The sequence below is a fragment of the Gopherus flavomarginatus genome, chromosome 24 (genome assembly GCF_025201925.1).
Source record: "Gopherus flavomarginatus isolate rGopFla2 chromosome 24, rGopFla2.mat.asm, whole genome shotgun sequence".
NCBI classification, from domain to species: Eukaryota; Metazoa; Chordata; order Testudines; family Testudinidae; genus Gopherus; species Gopherus flavomarginatus.
In genome coordinates, this window is record NC_066640.1 from 13,389,485 (window position 1) to 13,409,899 (window position 20,415).

At 55.7% G+C, this 20,415-nt stretch overlaps 1 protein-coding gene across 3 annotated transcripts in view; it reads left to right on the top strand.

Annotated features, from left to right (window-relative positions):
- KCNN1 (potassium calcium-activated channel subfamily N member 1) overlaps positions 1–17,202 on the top strand; it is a 49,537-nt gene extending 32,335 nt beyond the window's left edge. For 2 of the 3 annotated variants that reach the window (XM_050934336.1, XM_050934339.1), the window contains exons 5-9: positions 5,708–5,849; positions 6,403–6,513; positions 6,811–6,938; positions 12,575–12,644; positions 13,971–17,202. In XM_050934336.1, the coding sequence (XP_050790293.1) occupies positions 5,708–5,849; positions 6,403–6,513; positions 6,811–6,938; positions 12,575–12,644; positions 13,971–14,258 (739 nt within the window). In that variant the 3' untranslated portion in view covers positions 14,259–17,202. Of the gene's footprint in view, positions 1–5,707; positions 5,850–6,402; positions 6,514–6,810; positions 6,939–12,574; positions 12,645–13,970 lie in introns of those variants that run through there. The other variant, XM_050934338.1, reaches the window with a different exon arrangement.
- The last annotated feature ends 3,213 nt before the right edge of the window (positions 17,203–20,415 follow it).

Below are 20,415 nucleotides of genomic sequence, written 5' to 3' on the forward strand. Positions count from 1 at the left end.
GAGAGCTAGAGGGAAGGTGAAAGGCAGAGATGGAGGAAGATTCTGCTTTGAGGCCAGGTTTTCACCTGCTGTGCGTAGTGCAGGGGGCCCCTTAGAAACTGAGTCACATTCAAACCCAGTCAGTGAGCGGGCACTTCTGGAATCCTTTGCCCCACAAGAGTGACCTTTGTCTCTGGGCAGAGGCTCAGCATGAGGCCTGGGCACCGCTTAATTCCCAGTTGTGCCAAGGGGTGTAAGCAGGACTTAAGTGGTACCTAGACTTTGGCCAACCTCCGGCCAGACCTGAATTTTTCCCCATAGCAAACGCTGTCATGTAATGCCCTCTCACAATGGCTGCTTCCTTCAGCAGCTGTCTTTAGCGGGGTTCAGCTCAGGTATTATTCTTTTTAAAGAACGTAAGGTCCTTAACTTAGCCCCAGTCCACTGTCACCAAGTTAGCCAGCCGGGGAGAGAGGGGATGGGGGTGAAGTTAACAGCTCAGCGTCTTCATTCCAGCTTCTGCTGCATCCATTCCTCCATCCCGGCACCTACAGAAGACCAACCTATTACACCAAGATTATTTTTTTTACCCATAATGTTTCACCACATCATCTCCTTTCCACCAACAGATGAGCAGTATTTTTCCCATAGTGCTTCCCTGCTGCAGGTCCTTTCCCACTGAGGTTCCAAGCCAAACTTTCAAAGGTTCACTCAACCCTTTCTGCAAACCCCCCTTTTGAGAGCAAATGCATGAAAGGGGGTGGGGCAGGGGCTGGGAAGGCCGGGGCATGTCTGACTGTAGGGATCTGAATGAGGCAGCGGGGGTCTGTCTGAGGAATGCAGCAATCCTAAATTCCAAGTCTCCTGTTGCTTGAATCTGATTTCTGACTGGTTTGGGGCTCTCTCTTTCTCTCTGTCATTCTTGGTCCTTTATTTTTGCTTTGAGTTTTACATTCTCTTCTTTTCTCTCCTTTCCCCTCCCCTGCATGCCTCTGGAGCCCTGCTGCAGAACTTTGACAAGTCTGGCAAGATTTGCAACACTGCTCAGTGCCAGTTATTTTGGATTGGGTTTTTACCACCCCGGCCCGGCCTCTTTTTTCCCTTGGGAGCCCTGTGGTGTTTTTTTTTCCTTCTTTTTCTGGGTTCACTTTTTTCTTCCCGGTGAAATTGTGCACTCAGGGTTTCTGGGCAGGGCGGACATCTCAGACAGAAGCATTTGGTGTTAAGTTATTAGATGCTGGTTTCAAAAGAACACCGCCCCTGGAATTGTGTCTCAGTGCTGAGATACATTTCGGAGGAGTGAGGTGGATCAAGATGGGCAGGAGGGAGCCTTCAGAGCCCTGCTGAGGTGGAGAAAGCCACCCTGCCAGTCCCCGGTGCTATTTCTGGTCACTGGCTCCTCTACACGGGATGATTTAGTTGGGGGTTAGTCCTGCTTTGAGCAGGAGGTTGGACGGACTCGATGACCCCGAGGTCCCTTCCAACCCTGAGATTCTATGATTCTATACAAGGCTCAAGTAGCCAAAAATGGGAAGACGTTTATTTCACTACGGATGAAATTCAGCCTGGTGCAGAAGCCTGTGTGAGTCCCATGAACCACTTAAGTCCTACGTAAGCCCTAAAAAACAGGGCTTAAGTCATGTCTACGTCTTGTGCTGGCTCTCTGCACAGGAGTGAATTTCACCCCACTGTCCATTCTCACCCCCACCACTCCAGTTCCAGCTTTGGCAAAAATGATTGCGACCCAAAGACATCAGCCCCGGCAAAAGTGACTCATGGAAGTCAGTTGAGGACTAGTGAGCCAAGGGCAACAGAAATCAGTGGGGAGAGGTTTTCTTGCACCTCCGCTGCAGAGCTTTGACCTGGTGGCTCACAAAGCACTTTATATCTCTAGATGGTTAGTTTAAACCCAAGCAAATCAGCCGTGGCTGGAAAGTAGCTGTCCTCTCAGGGCTGGCTCGTAGCCTTTGGATACCGAGTGGGTGGCTCTCAGATGGTGAAGTGAGGAGAAGCCAGAGTTCGGAATCTTTGTCCAAACTTGAACATGGTTTCTGCTTTCTCCGCGTGGGTCTGAAATGTTTGGTTTTGCCAGGGGCGGCTCCAGGGACCAGCACACCAAGCGTGTGCCTGGGGCGGCAAGCCATGGGGGGCGCTCTGCCGGTCACCGCAAGGGCAGCAGGCAGGCTGCCTTCGGTGGCCTGCCTGCGGAGGATCCGCTGGTCCCGCGGCTTCGGCAGACCTCCCGCAGGCATGCTGCCGAATCTGCGGGACCAGGGACCTCCCGCAGGCAACCCGCCGAAGGCAGCCTGCCTGTCATGCTTGAGGTGGCAAAATATCTAGAGCCACCCCTGGGTTTTGCACTGCCTTTACGCTTCCTGCTGGGACGCAAAGAGCGCCAATCCTGCCAGCAATGGTCACTTCTTGTGACATTTCCCTCCAGAAGCAAGGATCTCAGGAAATTATGTACAAGAGCATGTTCTCCTGAGACCTCAGGTACCCAGATACCACGGTGATGGGTGACCTGATTACAAACTTAACTAGGTAGGTCTACACAATTCTGTAGCTTTAACTGGTTTGTGTGGATTGGCTGACTCAGTATCTGACCCTTTTGATTGGCTAGAGTTTGAGGACTGCTGGGTTCTATTCCCGGCTTTGCCATCAACTCACTCTTTGATCCAGGCTTCCCCGCCTGTGTGCCTCAGTTTCCCCACCTGTAACACAGGGGATGTTGCCTACCTGCTGGGGCTGTTGTGAGGTGAAATTAATTTCACGTGCTTTGAGATCCTTGGAGAAAAGATGCAGAAAGGCCAAATTATTATTCATTGATCCCTCAAGGTCCTTGGGAGACTTAATTCTCTACTGAACTTCACAGAGGGCACAGGTAATACGCGAAGCACTTTTCTTCACCTTCATACCACCTTTCAGATGTTTTGCTCTCCCCCCTCTGCAGATTTCTGTTGTCCCTGGTTCAGACCCATCCGCAAAATGTCACGGCTAAACCCCTAAGAGGTTGTGTCAGGTGCGAGTTTCTCCCCCCTCTGCGAATGCTGGAATAGAATGTCCCCTACGACAGAGGCATGTGGTTGGCCAGCTGTGTCATACATGTGCCTGGCATCTCACTTACATGCCACATCTGTGTTCTGCACACGTTGTCAGGTTGATTTCCAACACACCCGGCTTCCCCCCCTCCTCCCCCACACCTCGATGGATTGTTCCACTGTGCAGTCACTGTGTAGATCTCTTGTTCCCAATGTGATCCCCACATGGTCATGGCGGGGCGGGGCGGGGCGGGTCTGTAAACTGATGCTCTGAGTTGCCATTTATCTTCATCCAACGAGTCAGCCACCCCCGGGTGCTGCAGTGCAGTCTGGCTGAGCGAACACGGCTGGTCACTCTCCTGGTGTCCATGTCTGAGCAGTAGCCTCTGGCAGACTCCCCTGCAAGGTAAAAGGGCAGGTTCCAGGAGTGATTTTGGCCTTGCTATGTTAAATTGCAGAGAGACTAGTACCCTGCAGATGAAGAGGGGAAAGAGATTCTTCCCCATCTGCTGTGCTTATGGGGGAATTCACCCCTATACGCAAGGCTAAGGCCTTGATCTTACCTGAGCAGTTCGGAGATTGAGACCAAGGCCCCTTTATACCTGCCTGGGGGTCTAAAGGGGCCTTACAGGGGGCATAAATGTAGTTGAATTCAGTGGTTCTCAAACTAGGGCCGCCGCTTGTTCAGGCAAAGCCCCTGTCTGGCCAGGACGGTTTGTTTACCAGCCCCGTCTGCAGGTTCACTGGTCCAGGCCAATGGGGGCTGTAAGAAGGGCGCCCACCCCCATCCGGTCTCCCAGTACGCTCCCCTTGTGTCAGGGGTTGGGGCGTCACCTTCTCCAGCAGATCATTCCCGTGCATGGGAGCATTGTCCACTGGCCTTTGCCAGCCGCTTTCATTCCACTGTGTGCTGCTGACATAGCCACTGGGGAGTCCGGCTCCCGGGATCTGCACCCTTCACAGACCTGCGATTCCCTTGCCCCTCCCCAGGAGCAAGAAAAAGTCCTTAGGTCACCCTAGTCCTTAGATCAGTCCAGCACCAAAGCCAGTGGCAGGCTAGACAACAGCAGAATTCTGTTGGAGAAGCTCCTGGCTTTTCTCTGTCCAGGAGCAGGACACATGCCAAGAGAGGCAAGCAGTGGGGAGGAGCGATGCAGAGTGCGGTGTCAGTGACCTGTGAGGACTCTCTGGGCTGCTAGGTCAGCTGCCCAGACCACTAGCAGCTAGTTCACACCCCGATCCCATGCAGGTGCCAAGGCCAGACAGGAAAACCCTGTATATCTCCAGCCAACGTCCCTGGCTCGCCTTTCCCATTCCAGGTCCCGGTGGAGGTTTCTTGGCAAAATGCCTCCCCCTTGACATGATGTGATGGCTGCAGATGTTTCTCTTTTCAAAGAGGCTCCAGGTTTTTAAACAGATTCCGTCTCCCCTCAGCTGAGACCTCTGAAATCTGACAGCGCACATGGCTCTGAGACCAGGGGAGGGGGCCCCCGCAGCCCCGGGTGGAATTTTGAACCCCATTCACAGGCTTGAAGCAGGGGATTCCGATGCGAAGCCCTGATTCACTGGTGCTGCGATGTCCAGCAGTCACCATGTAACTGTGTGGAAAGAGAGGCAAGGCCGAGCGGCCAAAGCACTGGGCTGGGAGCCAGGAGGACGCTGTTCTGTCACCAATTTCATCTGGACAAGTCACTGAGGGTGAAATTAACCTCTGAGCAGAGGGGCCAGCACAGGAGGAATTGCCAACAGAAGAGTCACTGTCCTGACCTGCTGCCCAGGGTAAATTACCTCTCTGTGCCTCAGTTTCCTTGTCCAACATGGGGCTCCTAACACACTCCTGTCCCACAGGGTTGGGGAGGATGGATTCATTTGTGTTTGTGAAACACTTCGGCAAAGGCTGTAGGCTGGGCTATGTAAAGGCAGCAGGTGCCTGTATCTCATGGACTGCCCATGAGATCAGAGCCCTCGCTCCTTTGGCTCCCTGGACAATCACAGCGATTAGACTCAGAGTTCTCACCCCATTGCCTGCAGAGACAGCAGAGGGAACCACACGGTGGTGAAGCAGCCCTGCTCAGATCATAGCAGGTGTGAGCCAGGCAGGAACACGCACAGAGAGGGCGTGCCAGGGGGTCCCTAGTTCAGATCGCAGCCTGATGGACACACCCCTCCTTAGCTCCACCGGGAAACCCCCGCCAGCCTGGAGTCTGGGCGGCTAGGAGCCAGCCCTCTGTGCAGAGCCTGGGCAGTGCAAGAACTATAAATCTCAGCAGGTGGGGATTATGAGCCGGGCTCCGCTCCCATGTACACTACTTTTACATCACTAGCTTTATTCTTATAAACAGTGTTTGTTACGGTCGTGCCTAAGGACCAGCTAGGAGGAGGAGCCCTGTTACGCTAGGCGCTGCACGGAGCCAAAGCAGTGGCCAGCCCCTGCCCTGAGGGAGCTGCCAGTTCAAATAAGGAGTTGCAGTGTTGTCGCAGAGCAGATACTCTGGCCTGGTATTTTGCAGTTGGACGGAAGCCCTCTTGGCCTGATGCAGAGCCCTGTGACAGCCCCAAGCTGTGGCCCGTGTTGGATTAAGATCTGATGAGCGACTCTGAAATGCTCGTGTCGGGGTGTGCATTGGCACTGGTGCCGGGGGAGGAGGGAATGGATAACGCTTGACCTGTGTTTTATTGCCCCTCGGCAGGTATCACGACAAACAGGAAGTGACCAGCAATTTCCTGGGAGCGATGTGGTTAATTTCAATCACATTTCTCTCCATCGGCTATGGCGACATGGTGCCGCACACTTATTGCGGGAAGGGGGTGTGCCTGCTCACTGGAATCATGGTAAGCCCAAGGGGGCCTGGGGAGGGCTGTTGGCCAGGGGGCATCCCGACTGCATAGAGAGAACTGAGTCGAAAACCAGCTCTGCAGACATAGAGGCCATATTTCTGCTTTTCTAACCACCCCTGCTTGGAGTTTGAACCTGCAGTCTACAGCACGAAAAAAGCATATACCTCTGTGGCTTGAGCTAAACAGGTGACTCCTTTAGCTGGCAGCTGTAGTAGGCTCTTATCCTCTTAGAAAGACAAGCCACTAGAAAGAGATGAAGAGACATGTTCTCCTAGTGAGGGTGAAATACCCTATTGCTCACTCCCTGCAGCCATGAACAATGCAGGCTCCCATGGCATGTTACAGCGTCCCTGCAAACTTTTCGGGTTTCAGTGTGATCACCACCCGGAGCCCCTATGAAAAATCTAGTTGGGTGCTGGCACCTCTTCTCCTCAGCTCTAGCTCCCTTGCAGGCAAACATCTGCCTCACACTGGTTCTAGCAGCCTCTCTCCTGGTAGCCCGAGTTCTGCTTTCCCTTACCCGTGCCCCTGCTTATTTCGGTCCCAGGGCGCTGGGTGTACGGCCCTGGTTGTCGCTGTGGTGGCCCGGAAGCTGGAACTCACCAAAGCTGAAAAACACGTGCACAATTTTATGATGGACACACAGTTAACGAAGCGGGTAAGAAATCTCTCCCGCTCCCCACTCCTGTTCCTTCCCCCACTGCCCCAATCTCCCTGCACCCCGCAAACCCCAGCCATCGCGTTTTGGGGGGGAGGGGGGAGAAATTCAGCCCTGGGAATCACAGGATTCTGGGATTCCCAGGGGTGGGGCTGAAGGGAGTTTTATGTGGCATCTAGGCTGTGTGTTAACCTCCCTGCCCAGGGTGAATTTCTCCCTGCAAGTTGGCTCAAAACATGATCAATGCCCAATCTACTCAGCCTATTGACTACCATAATTATTCCTGTTTTCCCCCAGGTGAAAAATGCTGCTGCCAACGTACTCAGGGAAACTTGGCTCATCTACAAACACACCAAGCTGGTGAAGAAGATTGACCATGCCAAAGTTCGGAAACACCAGCGTAAGTTCCTCCAAGCCATCCATCAGTAAGTCCAACGCCTTTACCTGCTTCATATTTGGTACCCTCCGGAGTTTCCAGGCCGTGAGGTTGGGGGAGTGAAGGGGATGGGAAGACACGGACTGGGGCAGGAGTGAAAACGAGCTGATTAACGTTTTCAACATTCCAAAATGTGGATGAAAAAGATTAAAATTTTGACAGTTTTTTTTTAAATTGTGTTGAGAAAATGAGAGAAAAAATTCTTGTGGTTTCAAATTTTATCATCAAATTTCACCCCCCCAAAATTATGTCAAAATTTGACGTGATAAAATTTCATGTCAAAATTCCAAAACTTTCCCATGAAATTTGGTCAAAATTTTTGACCCAAGAGAGAACACAGTACAATGTTTGCCAATTGCTTAGTTCCATTTTTCAACCAACTTTGCAGGAAGCTGAAATTTTCAATTTCAGCAAAAATATCTTGTCCAGCTTTTAAATTTTAATGGAAAATTTAATCTCAATTTTGAGGAAAAAATGGGGACAAATATGGCTGAAAGTTCACTTTTGTCAAATTTTCAGCAATTGACAGATTCCTACAAATTTGCCTTTTTTCCCTCCTGTTTTTCCAACTGACTGGCTGAAACTTTTCAAATTTTGAGATTTTTGACCAAAAAAAAGGGAGAAAAAAATTTCTAAACATTGTCCACCAATTTTATGTCTTGGTTTTCCATCAGCTCGATTTAAAAGGACTCCAGTTGCCAAACTTAGGATCTCAGTTTTTCAATATAAACATCTCTTGCTCCCTCCTGACTCAGAGGGAATTCAGCTTAGGATATTTCCCCAGGGACTCATTTGCAAGCCTTTGGGTCCTCTAGAAACCTCACGGATGAGTCCAGATTGCCCCTTCGTGCTACTGAGCACTAAAGCACTTCAAAGCCCAATTGCAACCAAGATGATGCTCTGCAAACTACCCCACAGAGTACCAGATTTATCCTCTCTGGGCCTGTGGACTCCCGACCAGTGCATTGAATCAAGCTTTCAGCATTGCCTGTATCCAGACCCCTAGTCATCAAGTCACTGCAGCATGTGCTTATACGCTTTGCTGTCTCGGGGCCCCGACACACTCCAGTTGTTGCACAGTAAGAGGAGCCATCTGTGCTCTCCCTGCCCTGGCACTATCATGACAGGCCACCGTCAGATCTCCGCCAGCAACACAGAGAGCAGAACAGGCGCCGATTCGCTTTCCTGTGGCTGGGGGGGGCTCCGTGGACTGACAGCAGCAAGGATACCGGCGTAGTGCTGGGCAAAAGGGTCCCTCTTTGCCTTGTCTTGCTATTGCAGACCCAAACTGCCAGCAGCCCCTCAGCGCCCACCGGCTTCCATCCTCCTGGGCTGGGCTATATCTTGGTGATGCCAGGGGCTCTGTTATCGTTGGCTAGTGCTGCTTGTTCCCCAGCGGTTGGGTGCAAAGTTCCCCTTACAAAAGGGCATAGAAGTGCAGGGCCAGGGCCAGGGCCAGTGTAGTGCAGCCAGGGAGTGGCGAGTTGTCATCCCTGGCGCTACGATCTCCATCGGGGCTGAGAGAACTGAGCAGCGTAAGACAGATGTGGCGTGCCCGTGGCGTCCCTGCCGTGTGGATAGAGGGCTCCATCTCCCAGGGCACTGTGGGCTCACGCTCAATTCTCACCCACCTGAGCATGGGGAGCAAACAGGGTGTTCGAAGGGCACAGTAGGTGGAAATCCAGCCTGCGGGACCCCAGAGCGGGTCCCAGGTGCCCCATGTGAGAGGGGTCCCCGTGGGCCTGGGTGCCCATGGGCTGGGCACATGCTTGCACGGGATTTGCCCCCTGCCTCCACCTGGGTGGCCGTTTTTGAAACTCCGGCTCTGAAAAACAAACCCCTTCAGCCCTCGCTCAGGGTCGGTCGGTTGGTCTGTCTGTTCTCTTTGGCAGGGGCGAGGGGGAATGAAACTCCAGCATCGGGCACATCGCTGTGTCTGCAGACTGGCTTGGCTTTTTTTCATTGGTTCCCCATCGCGACACACCTCGCGTGTCCCCCTCCCCCGCACACACCCACAAAGGCCCCCGTGCTGCACAGAGATAGGGGAGGGGGAGAAGACACCACTTGCTCTGGGTGTACCTGGAACATGACACTGAACGAAAGGGAAATCGTTGGGAATAGCTGGGTGGGTGGAGGGATGGGTACGTATAGGGATGGATGGGTGTATATGCAGAAGGAATGAGGGAGGGAGGGATGTGTATGGGGATGCATGGATGAACCAAAGCCCAGGCACCAAGAGGGGGCTGTCTCGGGGAAGAGGGGCCTGGGGTTTTACCCACTCCACATGGACTTGGAGGGGAGGGAAGGGATCTTGGGGCAAAAATCTCTCTGGGGCTTGGTCCTGCTTTGAGCAGGGGGTTGGACTAGATGACCTCCCAAAGGCTAGAGTCTCAGCTGGTATAAATCAATTGCAGCCAGCAGCCCCGGTAGCTGCGGATCTGGCCCGTAGTCTTTGCTCCAGGAAGTTTTCCCCTCCCCACCCATCGCTGATGTCTGCACTGCCAGCTCAGCTGCGCTCATGGTGTCTCTGGCCAAGCCAAGCGTTTAGGCTGCCGGGCCCGGTGTGTTCCCTTGATGTGGAGGAGCAGCGGCACTGACGGCCACGCTGCCCTCTTAAGTTTGGGCCCCGCCAGCCCTCTGGCGTGGGGCAGTGGGGCCAAACTCGAGTGCACCAGGGCTCCCCGCTGGGGGCCTGCCCGGGCCACCCTGCTACCAGCAGCCTGTCCCCCTTCTCAGGGATTGGGAGTGACGCTGCCTGCCCGCAGGTGGGGGCTGAGCCTGGCACGGGCGAGGCATGGCGGCCTGCCCCGGGGAGGGAGGCACAGGGACTGATGGTGCATACCACTTCCAACCTAGCTGAGGGCACCCGCCCACACAGCAGGACTCCAGGGTTCTAGTCCCAGCTCTGCCAAAGATTCTCTGGGTGGCCTTGGGCATGTCCCTTCCCCCTCCGTGCCTCTCTTTCCCCAGCTGTACACGGGGGGTGAGCCTCACATTTAAACAATCACTGTGGATAAAGCACCTAGAGAGCCCCTTAGAGTAACTGTCCCTTAGAGACAGCAGTGGTGGGTGCCCAGTCTCCACCTTATAAAGCTGGCTACTGGCACCAGATGTCCTGCCACAAAGGCAGCTGGCAGATAGGGTTTCCCACAGGTAGCCATGGCAGGCGGGCAGGTTTGAGCTCCGAGCACTCCCCGTCGTGTGCCAGTGACTCACCCTTTGGCATCAGAAATCCTGAGACCAATGGCCTGGCGAGCTGTTCCCATAAGGCCCCAGAGCACTAGAAAGTGGCGGTGACCCGACTGCCTTTCCAGAGGGTCACCCCAAAGCAGCCGTGTGGTTGGACGAACCCCAGGAGGCCTGGAGTCGCCTGGCCCCTGCTAAGCCTCTTCGGCTTGGAAATAGCGAAGCTGGAGATTTGCTGAGGGTTGCAGCATTTCCACTCCCGGTGCCTGGGTCCTTCCTTGCCAGTCCCCCGGGCTGATCAGCGTCCGTTCTTCTTCTGAGGTCCCTGCCCTGCCCCCCAGGTTCATTTCGCCAACACGTTCTGGTTTTCACTCTCCACCTGCCCCTCAGAAGTAAAGCTCTGTCCTCTCGAAATCTCTATCACTGTGACCTCAGCGGTGGAGCCCTGACCTCAGCCCGCAGAACAGGAGGGATTTTAAGGGGCTGTCCCCACAGTCCGGGATCGAAGCCCTGAGGAAACAGGCAGAGGAACCTGGGGAGACTTTTCCCCCCAGCGGGACAAGATGCTAAATGCAATCGGCTTTGTCAGTTTCCAGATCTGTGCAAGTGGGTTGGGCCTTTGTGTGTGAAGGGGTGCGGGGCTCTGTGGGGGAGCTGGGCGGGGCAGGGGAGGGCACCGGCTGGTGTGACAGTGCGTGTTGTCTGTTGGGTTATTAAAACGTGCTGTTTTGTTTTTGTTTTGCCCGATCCCTCCAGAGCTCAGAAGTAAGTCACCTACGTGGAGCTGCCAGTCTCTCGAATGTGGCCTTGTGTTGTGCATGGTTTTGTTGAAACGGAACATTTTGGCCATTCAGACCCCCCAAATCTACCCTGTGAATCCCTGTTCTGTCCATGGCCCGGGTGTGGGGGGCATCTGCCGAACTGACTCCCCCCTCATTGATCCATTCAGCAGCCTGAACCCCATAGCTAGCAGCCATGTAGCAGCTTACCAGGGCTTCTCTCCCTGCCGGGGGCTTGAGTCACTTGGTGTGTCTCCGCTGCAAACCGAGGTTGACTGCCGCCCAGGGAGAGAATCCTGCACTAGCTTCAGTCTATGCATGGTGAAAAATAGCAGTGAAGCCACAGTAGCATGTGCTGGGCGGCTTGCCTGGGAGCCCAGGTCTGTCCTCACAGAGCCAGCCCGTGACAGCGGCTGCGTGGCCTCATCAGCCACTTTGAAACTAGCGCAGGGCTGCTCAGCCGAGCTGCAATCACCCACTCTGATCGTCTGAGACGTCCCCAGAGCAAGCATGGGCCAGATCCTGCTCTCGGGCAAGCTGGCACGTTAGCCTCAGCATCCCAGCAAGGCACTAGTTATGAACAGAGCTCCTTGTGTCCCCACCGCTCCTTGCCACCCTGACGCTAGAAAAGGCAGGGCTGGATCCTATAGCCCAGGGCAGCTGGATCTAGGGGGCAGTCCTGGAACACGTGATCTAGAACTGCTTAGAACTCCCGAATTCCCCCCTCGGAGCCTTGGGTGGAGTTTCAGGGCACGGCAGAGGAAGGTTTGAGGCAGTGAGATGGGAACTGCCCAGTGCGGCTGAGCAGAGGCCAATTTAGGGCACAGGGAGGGAGCTGCTGATGGGGGTAGCAGAGAGAGGAGGGCAGAGATACCTCCATCCCTTTGCTTCTGTGCCTTCCCAAGGGGTTGAATGCAAGGCTGCCCAGCCTGGAGCAGGGGAGGGAGGGCTGCCGGCGGTGTTAATTGCAGAACGGGTGTGTGGAGGGGTCTGGGCAGCAGCCAGGCCAGGGGTGACTGCAGCCGAGGGGGGCAGCACCTGTGGAGAAACAGCTTAGAAGGGCTAACATCTCCAGTGGCTCTCACTCATACGAAGGCTTCCCCACTCCGTATCAGCCCAGTGCTACCCTGAGGTCACTTTTCAACCACCCAGCCCAGCGCCGCCCCGAAGGGACATTTGTTGCATCCCCCAGTCAGCCCCATCTCCTCTGCGTCCAAATTCACCGCAGGGCATCTCAGTCCCATTTCCAGGCCTAGCTGCATGGTAGTGGTTCTCTGTAGCTCCACCATCTGGTTGTTGGGTGGGTGCTCTCCAGTGAGGCCGGAGCCCCATTTACTCATCCAAGCCCCACAGAGCCTCAGACACCAAGGTTCCTCCTTGCTCCCAAGTGCCCCCGAAAGCTGATTGCCGACCTGGCACTGGCTCCTGGAGGGAGAGATTTGTTCTCCGGCAGGGCGTGGCGGCTCTGGAGCAAGAGGATCGGCCTCCTGCCCTGAGATTCCACAGGGGCCGCCTCATTCGACAGCTGCATGTCTGTGCATTGGAGCCAGCCAGCCGGGCTCTGGAACGCTGTGCATGTCCTCGGGAAGGGCCGCCCCAGGCTCCGTCCTCTGGCTGCCGGACAGGGGCCACTGACCCACTGTCACTTCTTTTGCTCTAGATTGAGGAGTGTGAAAATGGAGCAACGGAAACTGAATGACCAGGCAAACACCCTGGTGGATTTGGCAAAGGTGAGTTACCGGGAGACAGCCGGCCTCAGCACAGTGTGCTGCATCTGGCCTGGGCTCTAGTGCAGGGCTGGGCAAACGTTTTGGCCTGAGGGCCATATCTGGGTGTGGAAATTGTCTGATGGGCCATGAATGCTCACGAAATTGGGGGTTGGGGTGCGGGGGGGATGAGGGTGCAGGCTCTGAGGTGGGGCTGAGGATGAGGGGTTGGAGGTGCAGGAGGGTGTCCAGGCTGGGGATGAGGGGTTGGAGGTGCAGGAGGGTGTCCAGGCTGGGGATGAGGGGTTGGAGGTGCAGGAGGGTGTCCAGGCTGGGACTGAGGGGTTTGGAGGGCAGGAGGGGAATCAGGGCTGGAGCAGGGGGATGGGGTGCAGAAGGGCGTTGGGGTGCAGGCTTCAGGTGGTGCTTACCTCAAGCATCTCCAGGAAGCAGCGGCATGTCGCCCCCACACACACACACCCCGGCTCCTACACAGAGGCGCGGCGAGGCAGCCCTGCACACTGCCCTGTCTAGGCGCTGCCCCTGCAGTTCCCGTTGGCCGTGGTTCCTGGCGATAGGAGTTGTGGGGGTGGCGCTTGGGGAGGGGCAGCATGCAGAGCCCCTTGGCTGCCCCTGCGCATAGGAGCCAGAGGGGGGACATGCCACTGTTTCCGGGAGCTACGTAGGCCCATGGGACACTTGGAGCAGGGCAAGGCCCTGACCCCGCTCCCCAGCTGGATCACCAGAGCAACGCAAGCCCCCAACCTCACTCCCCACCAGAAGCTCAAGGGCTGGATGTGGCCCCTGGGCCATAGTTTGCCAGGACTCCTGGGTTCTCTTCCTGGCTCTGGGAGGGGAGCAGGAGCTAGTGCTTCAAGCTGGGGGCTGGTGGGCAGGAATCCTGGGTTCTATTCCCAGCTCTGGAAGGGGAGTGAGGTCTGGGTTATGGGAGGGGGAAAGGGTCTAGTGGTTAGGGTTCTATCCCGGCTATGGGAGGGAAGTGGGCTCTGGTGTATTAGAGCGGATGGGGGTGGGCTGGAAGTCAGGGCTCCTGGGTTCTATCCCTGACTATGGGAGGGAAGTGGAGTCTAGTGGTTAGAACAAGGAACTGGGTGTCAGAACTCCTGGCTTCTATTCCCAGTTCTCCACTGGCTCTTACCATGTAGCCTTGGCAGAATAATCACTTTGGTACGTCACTGTCCCCTGGGTCTGAGCCCTAACCCTTGGGTATGGGTACCAGGAGCCCTTTAATGTCTAGTGCCTTGGGAACTGTGAGGCCAGGAGCCCTGTGGCTGCCTGCTGAGATGATGTCGTGTCTGAGCACCTAGCCTCTCCCCTTCTCTCCGGCAGACCCAGAACATCATGTACGACATGATCTCTGAGCTCCAAGAGCGCAACGAGGACCTGGAGAAACGCATCAACACCCTGGAGAGCAAGATCGACTCGCTGGGCCTCAGCCTGCATGCCCTGCCGGGACTCATCAGCCAAGCCATAAGCCAGCAGCAGCGAGAGCTGGCCAAGCGCTGCGCCCCCAGGTTCTGCCCCATCTCCAACAGCTCAGAGAGGTCCTCGTGGACGCCCACGCGCCGGCGGAAGTCTCCTTCCACCGCACCCCACACCTCGTCGGACAGTGGGTGACACCAGGGGCGGGCCCGGCGCTCAGGCCCGTTTATGTCTGGCCATTGTGTGGCTGATCCTGTTTGCTTTGTTCTGTAAAGCCCTGTACAGTTAAAACTCCTGGAGTTCATCGTGCTGGAGTGAAGTTAGAGCTGCCGTATGGGCCTAGGTGGGAGTCAGGGCTGCCTTTAGCGCGAGGAGGAGGGGCATGGTGGAGAGAGGCGGGGGGCAGGGAATCCAAAGTGGCACCCGATGCCCCAGTGCTCATGGGTGGAGGCAAGGCACCGCTCTAGGTCATCATGACAATGGGCCGTACAGAAAGCAGCGTGGTTTAGTGGTTAAGGCACAGGGCTGGGAGGCAGGACTCCTGGGTTCTTTAGGAAGCTTTGGGAAGTGGAGGAGAGGTTGAGTGGTGGCAGGAAGGGGATCTGGGAACCAGAACACCTGGGTTCTATTGGGAACCAAGAATCCTAGGGTCTAGTTCTGGCTCTGGAAAAGCAGTGATCTAGTGGTTAGAGCTGGAGGGGCAGGGAGCCAGGAGTCCCAGCTTCTCTCCCCAGGTCTAGGAAGGAGGTGTTGTCTCATGGTTAGAGCAGGGCAGGGACTAGGGATCAGGACTGCAGGGTTCTATGCCTGGCTGTTCCACTAGGTAACCTCAGCTTAGTCACTTCACCACTCTGTGCCTCAGTTTCCCCATCTGTAAAATGGGGGATAACGATACTGACCGTTGTAAAGTGCTGTGAGATTCCTGGCTGCAATATTAAGCCAATACAGACTGTGAACAGGGCAGGTGCAGCTGATCCCGCCCGGCCCGAAGAGCTTGGCTCACGATGACCACAGCACCACACGGCAGCCGGGACCCAGGATGGGTCTGAATCCGGCTGCGGATTCTGGAAGGAACTCGGTGTAGCGAACGCTGGGTGGCAGGGAGTGCGGGGGGCAGAGCAATGCCTTGGCATTGCAGGGAGGGGGAATTGAGCAGAGTGGGGATTTCACTCAGAGCTGCCTGCCCTACAAACCCTTGGAGCTCTGCCCTGGGGAGGGAGGGATGGGCAAAGGGGGCTGCTTCCCCCCTTGAATGATGTTAAAAGCTAAACGCTGTATGAACTGCACCCCTGGCATCAATCTTCCCGGTGAGCCACTGAGGCTTTCGATCATCACAAAGGGCAAGAGAGTGGTGGCCAGGCGACGGGGACGGGGAGGTGGGTGCTGGGTGACGGGGAGGGGAGGAGAGGTGGGTGCTGGAAGGGGAGTTGTCCCTGAAACATCCCAGGGCTTGACAAAGCCCTTGCTGGGGTGATTTAGTTGGGGTTGTCCTGCTTTGAGCAGGGGGTCAGAGTAGGTGACCACCTGAGGTCCCTTCCAACTCTGCGATTCTATGATCCCCGGGCTGAGCTGTGGCCCCACCACGAATGGCCGAGGTCCCTGCCCTCGGGGGACAGGCTGCAGGTTGCTGGTTAACGGCTGCATCTCAAACATACTCAGCGCGATGCACAAAGCGCAGGGAGGCAGGGGCCCAGGAGGGACTGGACCAGGGGCATTCTCGGTGCTGAGCATGAGGGTCCCAGCTGTGCCTGTCCTGGCCCTCTAGGGGAGACATGGTCTGGGGACACGAAGCCGTCCCGGGGATCAAAACCCAGGTGGAGGAACCCACCTGGGAGCAGGGACCAGGCCCAGGCCAGGATTCTGGTTCTGTCCCAGTGGACAAGTTCACCCTCTAGGCCAAACTTCCCAGATCACAGGTGCACTGTGTGGGGTTTTTAATCCGTATCCTAGTGTAGGACGGGTCATTGACACAAGGTAATATCATGGGGTGACACCGATGGCCCCGTTCTCCCCATCCTGCTGCTCACTCCCCTCCCTGGGTTTTGTGAATGGGCTCAAGCCAGCGCTGACTGAATACTCTAAGACACACACGGGATGCTCAGCCAATCACAGGCCTCCTGTGACTGAACGTTCTTTGAGGCGGGTACCTGGCGCACCAGACCGTTCCATTGTGATTTACCAAGGGAGGGGCAGCACGGGGCAGGGCTGCTCCCCATTGTAAATGGAATTTTAAATGTTTTGCAAGGAGAGATTTCCGCACTTTGCACCATCATTTACACCAGTGCAAAGTCAAAGGCTGTCGAGTCAGAGTAGCAGCGTTTCACGCCCACTTTGCACTGGTGCAAATGGCTGCACAGCAGCACAGGACCTCAGTCCCCTGGCCTCCAGCTTCACTCCAGTATGTGGGTTCTGATGGCAGAATCCAGGGAACTTTCAAATAAACCCTTTTCCTTTGGAGCCAAACTTCAGATCCTGGCCAGAGCGGTGGGAGGATGGGGGGCAAGGGGTCTGGTCCTTTGTGACTTTTCCTTAGGAATATCGAAATTTTTTTTTAAAGGGAAAAATAAATAAAGAGTCCAGTGTATGGCCAGTGTTTTATATGCAGGTTGCGGCGTGGCAAGGTCTGTAATATTCAGAATAGAATATTAGAATATTAAGGTTGGAAGGGACCTCAGGAGGTCATCTAGTCCAACCCCCTGCTCAAAGCAGGACCAATCCCCAGATGAACAGTTTACTTCTTTCTCCTCCTGCTATGTCAGCTTGTCCAGAGATGCTCGTGTTATCTCGGGGGCTCTTGGGGAAGCCTTGGTTCGGGGGTTTTCCTGGATTAGAAGATGACCTGCGAAGGGAGCCAGCTACAGAGCTGAAGGAAAGCCAGAAGGTTGGCTAGTGTAACTCACCGGTGAGTGAGTGTGTCTAGCAGGGAGAGCTGGGGCAATAATGGATTTTTCGGTTCACTGTCAATTCTGGAGGGATAAAATTGTTCTGGGTCGAACCGCAAACAAACGTACTTGAAATGTGGGGCAACTCCAAGTTGGAAAAAAAATGTATGTGAGGTCAAAGGAAACACTTTGTTCAGCCCAAAATGGGAAACAGTTCATTTCCGCTTTGAGGGCTTCTGAAGTTTGTCGTTTTTTTTGAAAACACTGTGAGCTAAAAAATGGAAACTGTCCAACAAAATGTTTTGATTTGATTTTTGTCGCGGGATTTTTCCGACTGAGCCAGTTCGGCAAAAGCGGCACAAATTCACAGGAGGTTTTGGTGTTGCCGAACCTGCATTTTTGGCTACAAGAAGTTTAGATGGAACAATGTCACCCAGCTGTAGTTCTGGGCACCCCTCTGGGCCCAAGCCACAGCGCTGAGTCTGGGCAGCCCCAGCTGGGGCACCTTGGTGAACTGGTGAACTGCCAGGTGTTTGAGCTCTGGAGCTGCCCAGTTCGATCCCCTGGGATGGCAGCTGTCAGAGTCCTGCAGCTCATTCCGCAGGCTTGATAGCAGCAGCTGGGCCAGATCACGCATCCTGTGGAAGCCAGTAGGAGCTTTACTGTTGATTTGAGGAGGAGCAGGATTTAGACCTGTGGGCCCAATGGGCTGCAGGTGAGGTTCTGTCCCAGCACAGGACACCTGCCCACATGGATCCTGGCCTTGGTTTGGAAACCAATCGTCCCGTGACCTGCAATCCGAGCCCCACCATGCAGCACAGGAAAGGAGCCCAGAAATCCAAGGCTGGCGCACACAACAAGTAGCCGTGCCCTCCGCAGAACCCGGCAACCAACGAGGATGGAGGGGACGTGGCACCGCTGCAGGGTGAGCTGTGACCCAGGCCGGTGCATCTGGGCTATTAGCATCAGGCATAGAGTCCTGGGGGGGCCGGAACGAGCCTGAGCCTTGCCCCAAATATCTGCCCTTGGCCGTGTCTGGTTCTAGGGGAATCAGCATGGACTCTTCAGGGGGTACTAGATTCACACCCAGCAAGCCAGGTGATTGAGGGGAGTGCTGAGTGCTGTGGGTGGCTGAAAGCCAGGACTCCTGGGTTCTGTCTTCAGCTCTGTGAGCCTGGGGGCGGGGGGCATTCATTGTGGCTGGTTTGGTTTGATTTGATTTCATTTTTGAAAAATCCTCCTGCCAAGCGCCTTGTGAGGCGTGAAATGAACCTCAACTGCTAATTGAGGGCTGGAATGGCAGCTGTTCGGGAACTATCCCCCTCGCCCACGTACGCCCGTCCCGTCCCATCCATCACTCTTGGCTGCTTGGCCAGGAACGCATCAATAAGCCGCGGCGCTGCCCCTTCCCATTATGGATCCAGCCTGTGAGCTGCCCTGGCCTCATCCATCAACCTGCCACCTCGGCTTTGCCGAGAGCTGGAGCCGGGGAAGGAATTGTCTCCGCTGCGCTGTGCAGGCCCCGTCTGTACGTGCCAAGCTGGTTCCCTGCCTTCCCCTGACTATATACAGTCCAGTGGGAACTGACTACAGAGACGGGGGGCTGCAAGTCAGGAATGAGGGGCACCAGCGAAGCTGTGTGGATGGGAGAGCCCAGGGCTGGAATAGCGACAGGCTGTGGATCAGGATTGGGGGGCACCAGTGGAGGGCGAGGGGAAGAGTCCAAGGCTGTGGCTGTGTTTGTGATCTGAGTGAGCCAAGCCCGGAACAGGGCTCCCCACCCCCAGCTGGGTTTGGGTCAGTGTCAGCTACTGGCACCTCATGCATTCCCTGGCGGGCTCAGCGTTTAACACTGGCATCAGCGGGCCAGATCCCCGGCTGTCTGAGGCAGGGCACAGCTGGTTTCGCTGGAGAGGCTGTGAACCGACCCCTCTGGCTCAGCTGGGCAGGTGAAGTGATGGTAAAGGGGGATTCTCTGGGGAGGCTGCTGGACGCAGACAGACCCTGTGGTTCTTTGGGGCTCCCAGTGTCCCCCTAAGCCAGGGCAGCTTTGGAGCAGATCAAGGGCTTAGCGCTTCCACCAGCGTGACTCTTCCCCAGCCGGAGAGGAGAGGCCTCTGCATGAGAAGCGAGCTGGGCAGGTCGTTGTCTGCCAACCAGAGATACCGAGAGCCCTGCTGGGAGCAGACCAGCAAGAGTCCAGAGCCAGCCGCTGCCCGGCCCTCCTGCCCTGGGAGTGTAGTGAAACATGCCAGGCAGGCTGGACACAAGCAGCTGGATTCGTGTGGGGATTTGTGTGTGTGTGTGTGGGGGGGGTGTATTTTCATTAACAGAAATGCACAGCAGGGCTCCAGGATGTCTGTGCGGGAGGGACTGGGGGAGAGGGTGACCCAGGAATGCTGGGCACCACTAATGGGGAACTGGAACCTTTGCAATGAAATTGGGAAGCTGTCTAGGCCAGTGGCTAGTGCAAGGACAGATGGGGATCAGGACCCCGGGGTCCTAGTCTGGGCTCACAGAAGACAAAGGAGGAGTCTAGTGGTTAGAGCAGGGAAGCCAGGAGCAGGGACTGGGAATCAAGATTTGCTTTATGACCTTGAACAACTCCCTTCCCCCTCTCTGTGCCTCAGTTTCCCCACTGGTAAGATAAGGAGAACACCTCCTGCCCTGGGGTCCAAATGTGCAAGGCAGTGTGGGGGCGGCACTGTGATTCCTAGATGGAAATGGCATGTGATGCTCTCAGTTTTCTGTTGCCCAAGAGCAGGTGGCTCACAGCCACAATGATGGTTTCTGCTTTGGGATTTGGGGATTGTAGGAGCCAAGCCACGGGGGGCTGTGAAATTAGTGCAAACCCAACTGGGGGACCCCACAAACGCCCCCCATCTGCAGTCCTGGCTAAGAGCAGCACTACAAGAATGTGCAGGGCCCTGCACCCCACCATGGATTTATCGGGGTGTCTATGAGAAGCTCCCTGCTGCTCTTGGCAGACCCACCATCTTCCTCTCCCACTGCCTGAGCCTTGTTCCTGAGCAAGGAAACCTAGAGGATCCCAGCATGATCCAGCCACATTTTACCAACAGACCAATGCAACAGACCCTGCTCTCCAGCCTCCCCTCCCCCCGTCAGGGCCAGATTCTCCCAAACTGCTCGGCAGGGCGGGTCTGAGGGACCTGCCCCAGAATGGGAGCTCTGGGGGCGAAGCACGGTTGAGCTAAGGCGGTTTAGACTGGAAGCGCTTTGGGGCAGAGACGGTCTCTTCATTGCGTGTCTATTCAGCGCCTAGGGTGCCGGGGGGCTGGCCCGTGACTGGGACACCCCGCTGTTCTTGCAATACAATGACTCAGTAAGGATGATACGCCTGAAACCCGGCCCTACCCGGGAGCTGAGATCTCTGGACCATCCAGACCTGAAGCATCAGGGCTAGGAAGAAAGGCCGATGGGCGCTGGCTGGCTGCAGCACGCCCGGCCTT